Source organism: Quercus suber, unplaced genomic scaffold (genome assembly GCF_002906115.3).
Source record: "Quercus suber isolate HL8 unplaced genomic scaffold, Cork oak 2.0 scaffold_234, whole genome shotgun sequence".
Classification (NCBI taxonomy): Eukaryota; Viridiplantae; Streptophyta; class Magnoliopsida; order Fagales; family Fagaceae; genus Quercus; species Quercus suber.
The window spans coordinates 704,833-716,457 of record NW_027069691.1 but is presented as its reverse complement, the minus strand read 5'-3'; the positions used below and the strand labels follow the sequence as shown (position 1 = coordinate 716,457).

General features: G+C 30.8%; 1 protein-coding gene and 1 pseudogene across 1 annotated transcript; one reads left to right on the top strand and one right to left on the bottom strand.

Moving 5' to 3' along the window:
- Nucleotides 1-2,131: 2,131 nt before the first annotated feature.
- LOC111997847 (cytochrome P450 CYP72A616-like) lies at nt 2,132-6,093 on the top strand (annotated as a pseudogene).
- A 3,214-nt stretch (nt 6,094-9,307) lies between these two features.
- On the bottom strand, nt 9,308-11,124 carry LOC111997867 (transcription factor MYB114). Its single transcript, XM_024029999.2, has 3 exons — nt 10,851-11,124; nt 10,560-10,689; nt 9,308-10,437 (listed from the first exon to the last, which is right to left on the bottom strand). Exons 1-3 carry the CDS (start codon nt 10,990-10,992, stop codon nt 10,104-10,106), a joined length of 606 nt encoding a protein of 201 aa, XP_023885767.1. The 5' UTR covers nt 10,993-11,124; the 3' UTR covers nt 9,308-10,103.
- Nucleotides 11,125-11,625: the final 501 nt, after the last annotated feature.

Here is an 11,625-nt window from a genome sequence, read left to right as displayed (position 1 = left end):
AAGAACACTTGTGAGCATGAGCCGAGAGTATAGAGGGAAATTATTATACTTCAAATGGAATGGTGAATGATTAAATAATAACTGTTTTCTCTTGGAAGTCTTGGGATTGATTAGGCTTCCGTAGATTTCATCCTCCCTACACTTCTTTTTAAAATCCATCTTATTAATAAAAATCAAATATCTATGTGTGAATAGTTACCATGAATTTTCATAATTTATTATATGGACAACTATTCAATATTGCAAATATTTATCAAGAATTTTGTAATTTATTGGTACTGAATTTGGCCATGGAAGTCTAATCTCTAAGTCACTATGCACAAATACATTCATAAAAATTAACACAAATCCTATCCTTATAAATGAGTAATTACAAAGAAGGATAATTATTGTACTTGTGCCCCTTTGATAATAGTTTTTGTACTCCCTCCCTTCTATAATAAGTGATACTTTATTTTAACAGGCTCAAAAATAAATTAAATGTTCTAAAAATAGAAATCCAATTTCTTATAATAGGATGGAAAAAAAAAAAAAAAAAAAAAAAAAAAAAAAAAAAAAAAAAAAAAAAAAAATGAAAGCCCAACAAGATTCTTATTCAAAAACCATGCCACCTCTAACATAAAGTAAGAGAAATTTTACAAAAATTACTATAATAAAGTTTTAGGTTTCACTCTAACCAATGATGTTGTGCATGTAGAGTTGTAAACAAGTTGAGTATTAAAAGAATAGAATTGTTTATTTAACTTTATTTAGAATATCAGTAAAACTCGAATTCATCACTAAACTAGATTGCACATTCAAGATTGGTTCATTTTCACATGGAAAAAAACCTTATTTTTGTTTACGAACTACCTAATTAACTTATGTTATGCCCATATATAATTGATCACAACTAAAATTTGTTACCTCTTTACAAATCATACTAATAATTAATAACTAAAAAATAGTTGAAGTTGTATTATTTGAGTTAATTGGATAGAATGATTTTTAATTATGAACTTATAAAAATTATTCATCAACGTTGATTGTTAAAAAATTATATATAATTTTTACTGCGAAATGAACTATTTATATTATCAATAAATTTTAAATAATAATTCCATATCTTATAAACATATTTACAAACTTAAACAATCCATCTTGAACGGTTAAATTGAGTCTCATATTCACAAGCTATTTCATGTACATATTATTATATTTAAGCTTAGATTTTTTTAATAGTCAAAGCTATACTTAATCTTAAATATGACTTATTTGCTAAATAAACGAACACAATTAAATAATTATTTTCTTGAATCGAACTCGAATAGTTTATATACAGCTTAGATCATTTACGGATTTGTGAATATTAAACTCAATAAGTCTATAGTCATAAAAAAAAATTTCACAATCGTGCCAATGCAACAAGTTGTTTTTAGTAGGTAAAAAAAGTCAATTGTAGACCCAAAAAAGAACTAATAAAAACTTGATAATTCAACTCCTGTAAAATATATTGTGAACGTGAGTAATGCTATGTCTTAAACATTTTCACAATATATATATATATAACAAATCTTAAATGGTAAACCATTATTGATAGGTAAATAAGTGATGTCAGTATTGAGTTCAAATTAAAACCAATAACAATTTACTATCTAAATTTTATTGTGAAATTATTATAAAATTGTTGTAGACAGAGTATTTTTCTTTTTCTCAGTTGCTATAAATGAATCAGATATACAGTTAAAATCGTTTTATTAGGAGTGGGGAACAAGTAAAGTAATAAGAGGTGGGCCCAATCGGTGAAGTGGATGGACTCCATGCTATGGAGGTATGATCAGAAAGTTGTTTACACTTTTAACACCTATATATATGCTTAGACTCTCTTGCTTTAGAAAACAAGCCCAAGCATTTTTCAGACTTCATTACTAATGGCTTGTTTGGAAGTTTAGAGATGGAGGAGAGTAGAGGAGAGTAGAGGGAAGGGGAGTAGTGGGGAGGAGAGTAGAGAATAATGATTCACCTCCACCTTATTTGGATGTTTTTAAAATTAGTAAGGGAGAAGGGAGTAATTAGCCCTTCCCCTTGTGTAATTTTGTTAATATAATAAGGATAAATTAGGTAATTTACTTGGTCAATAGTTTATGTACTCTACTTCCCCTCCAAATCTCTCCAATTTGGGGGAATTAAAATTGAGGGGCTAGAAGGAGTCCAAACCCCTCCAAACTCCTCCAAACCTCTCTCCCTCATTCTTTAAAAAACTTCCAAACAAGGTAATTGCATTACTCTCCCTCTTTCTACTCTACTCCCCCTCCTTTTTTAAACATCCAAACATGCCATAAAAGAAGATGGAAGATCACATTTTCAAAACCCTAGCAATCTCCTCTGCCATAATAGTTCTTTATTCAGTTATCAGAGTAGTTTACACCATTTGGTGGAAACCCAAAAGTCTGGGAAATCAATTAAGGAAGCAAGGGATCAGGGGCACTTCTTACAAGCTTTTGTATGGTGATATGAAAGAGATTGCGGAGTGCACCAAGGAAGCCTGGTCCAAACCGATGTCCCTAAAGCATCAGATTGCACCACGTGTCTCACCATTTTTTTATCAAATGGTAAAAAATTATGGTAAGCAAGTTTATTAACCTGTATAAATAATTGAAATTTCATTGGTTGTCTTATTCTTATGTTACCTCTAATATTATCTTGATTATAGTCAGGAAAATAAAAAATAAAAATTTGAGACATGATAACCACACAATTCTAATTATTTATTGGGATATCTTGGCAAATTGTCTATTATAAATGAATGGTTGAGATTATAACCATTAGAATAAATGGTCTTAGTGTCATTGGAAATCATACCCCACAAAACAAAACTTTGGGTGGTTCTTAAAAAAGCACTTTAATTTCATTTTCTGAACGTAAACTTTTTCTTTTGTAATGAAAAGTTGAAAAATATGTTATTTAAAGAAATCCTGGAACCACCACACATTCTTGGTGTGATGGTCATTGTACAAGTATAAGGGTATGTAGGTTATGAGGAGTAAGGGTCAGAGTTCAAGTCTCTAAGAGAAAATTTTACGCATATATACCATTAGATTACTCTAGAGTAAAATTCTTTCTTGTATAAAAAAATTAAAAAAAAAAAAAATCGTGGACAACCATCATGGAAATAATTTATTTTGAAAGTGATGGTGGTAAAAGGGTCCCAATCTTTCAGTATTTACCTGAGTTTTTTAAAGACTGACAGTGGAAACTGATTCTAAAGTCAATTTTTCAGGAAAAGTATCTGTGAGTTGGAGAGAAACAAGGCCAAGACTAATAATTGCAGACCCAGAATTAATGAGGTTGATATTAGCTGATAAGAATGGTGATTTTGTAAAGCCGCCATTGAACCCTCTAGTGGATCTTCTACAACTGGGAGTGTCAACATTGGAAGGACAGAGATGGGCCAGGCACCTGCTTTCCACCTTGAGAAGTTGAAGGTAGGCCACTCCTCCATCCCTTGTTAATCACTGTTTAAATTATTAAAGCAACCAATATGATTTATTTAATTAACACTTTCTTGGAGTAATGTTATGCCTTATATAAGAAATTTCTAATCTATCAAATAGTTTAAATTATTACAAAAATCAATTAATTATATGCAGAGTATATGACACTATCAATCTATGATGTGGCTTATGTCATAACAATTTTATAAAATTTTTAATGAGAAATTTTAGAAACATTGTGTCACAGTTCTAATGTAGTCAATTGTGAATGATGAAAATAAAGTGTTGAATCAATGTGAAAGCAAAATAATTCAATAAGTTGTGATAAATTGTCTGGTTTTAGAAAATTAATTTTAGAAGTCTACTTGAGTGTCCCATCAAATCAAATTTATAAATCCAGACTGAAAGTAGCAGTGGATGCTAGAATATTATTCTTGCAGTGGCTACATACATGACCATAAATTCGTATCTAAGACGCAATACATGAACCTTACATAAAATATAAAACACTCATACCAATTGTTGTTCCTAACAGAAAATGGTGCCTGCATTTTCAACAAGTTGTTTAGGCCTGATTGACCGATGGAAAAAATTGATTAGCCCTCAAGAATCACATGAACTGGATGTTGGAGCGGAATTCCAAAATCTTGCCGGTGATGTTATCGCTAGAACAGCCTTTGGGAACAGCTATGAAGAGGGAAAAAGGATATTTGAACTTCAGAAAGAGCAAGCTAAATTGGTGCTCGAAGCCCATCACAACATATACATCCCAGGTTTCAGGTACAATATTTATATAGGGACAAATTTCTAGGCCCAAATCAGGTGTGTCACAAATAGTTACTAAAACCTTAAATTGGGGAAATTGTAGTTGACAGAAATTAATACTTGCTTAACAACTTGTGAAAGTGATTTGTTATGTTTGAATAATTCCAATTGGGGGTTTTAATCAATAATTCAGGGGATTACACATAAGTATCAAAATAGGACATATTTTTTTTTCCTTAGTATTCTTTTGGACTGAATATTGAATAAGCAGTGAAAGGCCCAAAAAAATAGCAGATGATTTTTTTTTAAAGGACTTTCTCTTGTATTTGTTTATTTAATTTTAATATCAACTAATTACAGCTTAACTGCCTATTTGTACAGATTCATACCCACAAAGAAGAACAAAAGAAGATACAATATAGACAATGAGATCAAAGCAATATTACGGGACATGATCAGCAAGAAAGAGCAAACCATGCGAGATGGACAATTGGAGAACAATGATTTACTAGGCTTACTACTGCAATGCAAAGAAGATTCTAATAATGGAATGACAATTGAAGATATTATAGAGGAGTGCAAATTATTCTACTTTGCCGGCCAAGAAACCACGGCCACCTTGCTCACTTGGACGATGATTCTATTGTCTATGCATCTGGATTGGCAAGAAAAGGCTAGAGATGAGGTGCTACGGGTCTGTGGAAAGAAAACATTAGATTTTGAAGCAATAAATCACCTCAAAATTGTAAGTTCTTTCCTCAACGTGCCTAAATGCTTACTTTTATTAAGCCATAATTTAAAACTTATAATTTTGCTAGTTTTAAATTGAACCCTTAAATTTTAAAGTCATATCAATATAAACCCTGAACATTTTGGATTTGATTTGGGGGGTTTGATTAAGGGATTAAATTGATGCAATTTTAAAAGTCCAGAGTTCAATTTGAAACTTCAATGTATAATTTTAAACTTTTGAAATGGTTTTAATTTGAAATCAATCCTAAAGCATAAAGTTTAAAATATAATTTGACCAATAATTTTTCTTGCTATTCTTTCAATATTTTTACAATTTTACCAAAATTGCTCTGATTGTTGTAGCATTTGTATCATTTCTATTGAAGTTATAAACTTATAATGAACCCTTCTTACCCTAAACGGCTAAAAGGAATAAAATTGCCTTTTACACTGATGTACTTAAAGGAGTGGTTTTAAATTAAATCTTATAGTTTTTAAAAGCTTTTACTATCAAAATTCTCAAATTATTTATAACTTTATTAAAAATGAATTTACAAACATTTAAAATGTAGTATTATTCTACCGAACATGAATTTAAAATGTATTATTCAATGGAATTTAATTGCAGGTAACAATGATATTGCACGAAGTCCTTAGATTATACCCACCTGTGGTTGCTCTCTTCCGACACACAAATCGTAAAACTAACATTGGAGGAATGTCCATCCCAGCTGGGGTGGGGTCGACTTTGTGTTACCAGTGTTGCTCTTACATTATGATCCAAAATGTTGGGGCGAAGATGTAGATGAATTCAATCCTGAGAGGTTTTCTGAAGGAGTTGTGAAAGCATCAAAAGATGAAATTGGCTTCTATCCTTTTGGTTGGGGCCCCAGAATATGTCTTGGTCAAAGTTTCGCCATGATTGAAGCAAAGATGGCTCTAGCTATGGTTCTTCAACATTTTTCATTTCAGCTCTCGCCCACTTATACTCATGCTCCTTACATAGTCATTACTCTTCAGCCACAACATGGAGCTCCAATTATACTTCACCGAATCTAAGATGTAGTAAATCACATATTATTATGTAAGTTCTTAATTATTGGAGAGTGTTTATTTCCAGCCGAGCAAATAAATTGGACTCATGATCGCCCAGTCAAACTGCGACAAGTGTGGTTGCTTAAGGCTTGCTCAGTGAACTGGAAAATTGAATTTGTCCATTCTAATCAAGTTTTGAATAAATAAAATTTGGCTTTACTCTCAAGTTGTCTCCTTTTTCAAAAGAGAACTGTCACAAACATTTTCACAATAGTTTCACAACAAATTATAGGTGTTAAGTTGTTATTAGTTATAATTTAAATCCACAACTTAAATTACTTTTTTATCCACCTATAACAACCAATAACATAATTTAATATATATATATATATATAAAGGATTTTAATTACATAATTATAATTTTTCTATATAGAAATAGAGAGGATGTTATTAAAAGGAAAATTTAAAACATAAAATTGGCAAACAAAATGTATTACTAATATATATGTGTTTGGCTTACCTCCGGTACTTTTTTAACTGGACATGTCATTTTGTTTTAAATATACAATAGTAAGTGGTAATGAGTTTTAATCCCCAGTTTTTATTTAGATAGTAGATGATATGACAATCTTTCATTAAAATAAAAGGAAATTCATTTTTAAAAAGTACTAAATGTAAGCCAAACTATGTGTGTGTGTGTATATATATATATATATATATATGGGGGGAAATTACACTTTGCCCACTTATAGTTAGCCCGAAAAATACTTTACCTACGTATAGTTTAAAAATTGGCACTCTACCCACCTGAGATTAGCTTTGTTTGTCTCCCGTTACCCACCTCCATTAAAAACATGAATAAATTTGTATTTTTGATACCCTTTTATGTCTCTATCCTCTCAAAACATAAAAAACTAAAAATATCAAGGGAAAAGAAGATTTAAAAGCTAGGTTTTGTAAAAATTAAAACTTAACTTTTATATATTCTTTTCATGTATCAACTTTTAGATCTTCTATTTTAAAACCTTCTCCTCTTTCTATAGAACACACACATAAACAAAGACATCAGCAACTTTGGCTTAATCCTAGAATGAGTAAAGATCAGATGAACCAAACATAGAGGCAACATCAACCATGAGTCTAGAAAGACATGACAGACCAAAGCTTTGACACATGTTTGAGCAAAAACAGAGACAAAAGTGAAGGACCTTCAACCTAAAGCATCACTCGCATTGTGTCTTTTCCGGAAGAGGAGACTGAACTTTTTGATAAATTGATAGTTCTAATGGAAGAGAGGAGATTTAAACTCAGTTGAGCTACAAAATTTTTTATAATTTCAAAAGGTTATACTGATGGATTAAGAGTAATGAAAAAGGGAACAACAAAAATAAAAAACCGTCACTTGGCAATTTCTGTGTGAAAGGAGTTGATGAATTTGGTTTATAGTGTGTGGGTGAACTGTGATCTGTGAAGTGCTATTACCAAATGCATTTTCAGCATTGACAACACATATATGCAAAGTGTTGATAAATTGTGTTAATCTGAAAAGCATTTATTAAATGACACTGGCAACACAATAACCTACATTAATCCATCTCACAATTGGTCACAAATTTGCACAAAATGCAAAATCTGTCTTTTTCATTTAGAAAGTTCAAAAAAAGACACACCACTTTCACTTCAAAAAAAAAAAAAAGACACCACTTTTTTTTTTTTTGGGGCTCTGGGTAAGACACTCTGCACTTAATCACATGCCACTTGTCTCTTTCATTCCCAACAACAGATTAACACACAGCACTTTTTTGCAAAGTGTAATTTCCGGTCATGGACAGAATGCCATTTATCACGGCCCAACTACCGGTCATGGACAGAAGGCCAAATTGACAAAGTTTGTAAAGTATGAGAGAAAATTGAAACTTTAGGAATTAATAATACCCATAAACTTCTTAGATATTTTTCCCCAGATACATAAGAATAGATTTATGTTTTTAAATAAGGACTAACAATATCCTGAAACTTCTTACTATTGTTCCCTCTCCGGCTAGCATTTACAACTGCAATGGGTTAAAATAGAAAATCTAAAAGTTGATGCATAAAAAGAAAATGTAAAAGTTGGGTTTTAATTTTTACAAAACTTAGCTTTTAGATCTTCTTTTCCTTTGATTTTTTAGTTTTTTACATTTTGAGAGGAGAGAGACATAAAAATGTAACAAAAATATAAATTTACCCATATTTTTAACAAAGATGAATAATTGAAGATTAACGGAGTTAACTTCAGATGGATAAAATGCTAATTTTTAAATTACAAATAGGTAAAGTGTTTTTCGGGTAAACCACAAGTGGGCAAAGTTTAATTTTCCATATATATATTAGTTGACTAATTTAAACATACCCAAGATTTTTTTTAAATGTACACTCTTATTCTATGGAACACATATAATATTAAGTTTAAATTATTATATAAGTTTAAAATTGTAGTATTTTTTTTTTCTTTCCAAATATAAATATAATGCCTGTATATATTGAAACTTGAATTATAAGGTAATCTTTTAAATATTTATCATTTTTATTACTACTTTTTAAGGGCTCATATCTTCTTCTTTTCTTTTCTTTTCTTTTTTGTTTTTTTTTTTTTGAAGAAATTTAAGGGCTCATATCTATTATTTCTAATACCCATTTTATTTGTATTTTCTAGCCCAAAACTAAAGAGTTTAGACTGTTTAGTCCAAATATAATAACATTTTATACTTTTCAACCCAAAAATTAAGGAAAGAAAAGAATTTTTAGTCCAAAAATCCATAACTGAAAAAACTACATACAAAAAGAATCAATTTAAGACTCAATTAGTCTAAAATGGATCAAAGTGGACTGAATGAACCAATATGAATCCAAGTGAACCAAAATGGACCCAAGTGGACAAAAGTGGTCCAAATTAGACAAGATAAACTAAAATGGACTGAAATACTACATTGATTTGGCTTAAATAGAGCAAAATAACAATAAATACTACTCTTTACTTTTAGATATTAATATATATATATAGGTGCAATTAATTAAGAATTGACAATTATTGCTACTGTTTGAAATTAATGGGTAAGTACTCCAAGATATTTTCCAAAATTATTGGTTTCTCAAAGTATTAGTAGAGAACATTAGTTTTGATATATATATATATATATTTTTTTTTTTGTTTTTTTTACACTATTAACTCGCAATACTCTCTCCAAAAAAAAAAACTCGCAATATGTGTTTTCTTTTTTCTTTTTCTTTTTTTTTTTTTATTTTATGAAAGCAATATGTGTTTTCTTAAGAGATGGCTGAGATGCTCTCACTCCCACTCAAAAAAATAAATAAATAAATAAATAAAGAGAGAGAGAGAGAGAGAGAGAGAGAGAGAGAGAGATGCTCTCACACACGAGGGATCATTATTTGATATATTGACCAAAATTTGGACCACGCTCAAGAAAGTGGTCGGCGCCTTTTTTTGTATGACTAGGTCAGACCCCACTACTTGCTTTTAGTCTTTTAGATGATTAGGCTCTAGTACTTTTTCAATAGTTTTTTCCTACGATAATTAGAAATTTAGAATCACTCGATTTTATTTTTTCCTCCTGCATTGAAAGAACAACTAGATAGTGAGTCCTATGGTTTATTCCCTAGTATGACAGTGCACGGAATAAAGGCACATTTGATAGGACAAAGATATTATCAACATTTACGATTGCTTAGTCATGTTACATGACTCATGTTCACCATAAATATTCTTACAATCTGCAAATAAATTTTCCCATAAATAATAGTGAAAAAATATTTCACCACAAAAAAAAAAAAAAAAAAAACCACCAAAATTGTTTTTGCTAATCCAAGGAAAATCCTTTTAAGTAATTTTGGACTATCCCAAATGCACCCATAACCAATAAGATAACATTAATCTTTTCCCAAACCCTTCTCTCCCTCCCATCCTTACCCAACCAAAAAAAAACAACCTTAATTGGGATTTTCCTTGGATTATCAAAGCTAAGTTGGTGGTGATAGAATCAAAGAAAGATGCATAATCTACAACAAAATCAAGAAAAAAAAAAAAAAAAAAAAAAAAAGTCATATATCATGCAACAATTCGAACCAACTTTCGTCCATTTCAAGGAATTTGCTCATCCACTCCAAAGTTAGAGGCCCCTCGCTAGAGCTATTAAAGAGGTCATCCCCAGTGAAGCTACTCTGTGAGTCCACATTTCTTGTAGAGGTACCCTCTTCCCTTCTATCGACTGTATGGTCCATCTCCATTACATTTGTTTTTTCATGCTCAGACTGCACCATGAATCCTCTATTTTGTTTCTCTTTCAGCTTTATCTTTTTGCTCAAATGAGAATTCCAGTAATTCTTAATCTCATTATCAGTTCGACCAGGTAATCTTCCAGCAATCAAAGACCACCTATACAATCCCCAAATTAATTTAGCTGTAAAACCAGCTAGCACATATATATAAGTTCAACATGTATGCATACAAAGACAAAATAACTGAAACCTTGGCATGCATATAAAGAACAAGCCTACCTGTTTCCTAGGAGTTTATGCAGCCTAAGTATCAAATCCTCTTCTTGGTCAGATATATTGCCCCTTTTAATATTGGGTCTCAGATAATTCATCCATCTCAACCTGCAACTCTTCCCACATCGATTTAGACCTGCAAGAGTTTGGACTCACCATTATAACAAGAAGAAGAAGAATAACCAAAAAAGAAAGAAGAATAAATATCTTCAAGAGTCAAGACCAAATTGGTTTAAGCAAAAAAAATTGACAAATTTTTCATTTTGGAACATTATAAGTTGGAATTTATATGCTTACCTGCTTTAGCTGCCACTGACTTCCACCTCTTTGGACCATGGATTTCAATGACTTGAGCTAGTTTTTGGTCCTCTTCAGCTGTCCATGCTCCTCTGTTAGCTTCTTTCTTAGTGCATCGACTGCTCAATGGAGCCATTGGCATTTCTCTTCCTTTCTTCTTTGTGCTAGCAACACTAGTTCTAGTTGTTCAATTTCTATTTATAGAGTAGAGAAGGAAGTGTTTAGTGTTAGCAAGGTGTGTATCGTTCACAAGCTTGTGAGATTTATGTCTCTTATAAGTTATATATATATATATATATTAGCAAACCTTATAAGTTATATCTAGCTACCTTTCTCCGAGAGTATTTGAAACCCAACTAACCAATTATAAAATGAGTGAAAGACTAGGACTTTGGAGCCTTCAGTAATTTTGCTACGAGATGTCAATGTGGTTAATGATTGAAGGATGAGAAAATGTAGTGTGTGAATGTTAGTACGTATGATTCAGTGCGCATGCAATTATCACTAGGACCAAACCAAGAATGTGATACATTAATCGAAAACAAAAAGGTACACAGGACAATGGCTGCCGTTTAAAAAAAATAAAAAATAAAACAAAGTGTTCAAAATATATTTGTACAAATATATCTTAACAGTGATAGCAGACTAAGATTATAAATTTTATAAATATCTCTTACAAATTTAATTATTAATTTATAGAAATAATTAAGAGATTTATAAAACTCATATCAAATTTCCGATTAAAAAAGAAACATTATTGATTGTGATTTTTAAC

Bases quoted from the DNA above. Each gene is read 5' to 3' on its own strand.
- LOC111997867 (XM_024029999.2), bottom strand. From the start codon at position 10,992: ATGCCAATGGCTCCATTGAGCAGTCGATGCACTAAGAAAGAAGCTAAC. The intron at 10,690-10,850 runs GTAAGCATATAA...AAACTCTTGCAG, and splicing joins GTCAGTGGCAGCTAAAGCAG to GTCTAAATCGATGTGGGAAG. The intron at 10,438-10,559 runs GTAGGCTTGTTC...GGGATTGTATAG, and splicing joins CATAAACTCCTAGGAAACAG to GTGGTCTTTGATTGCTGGAA.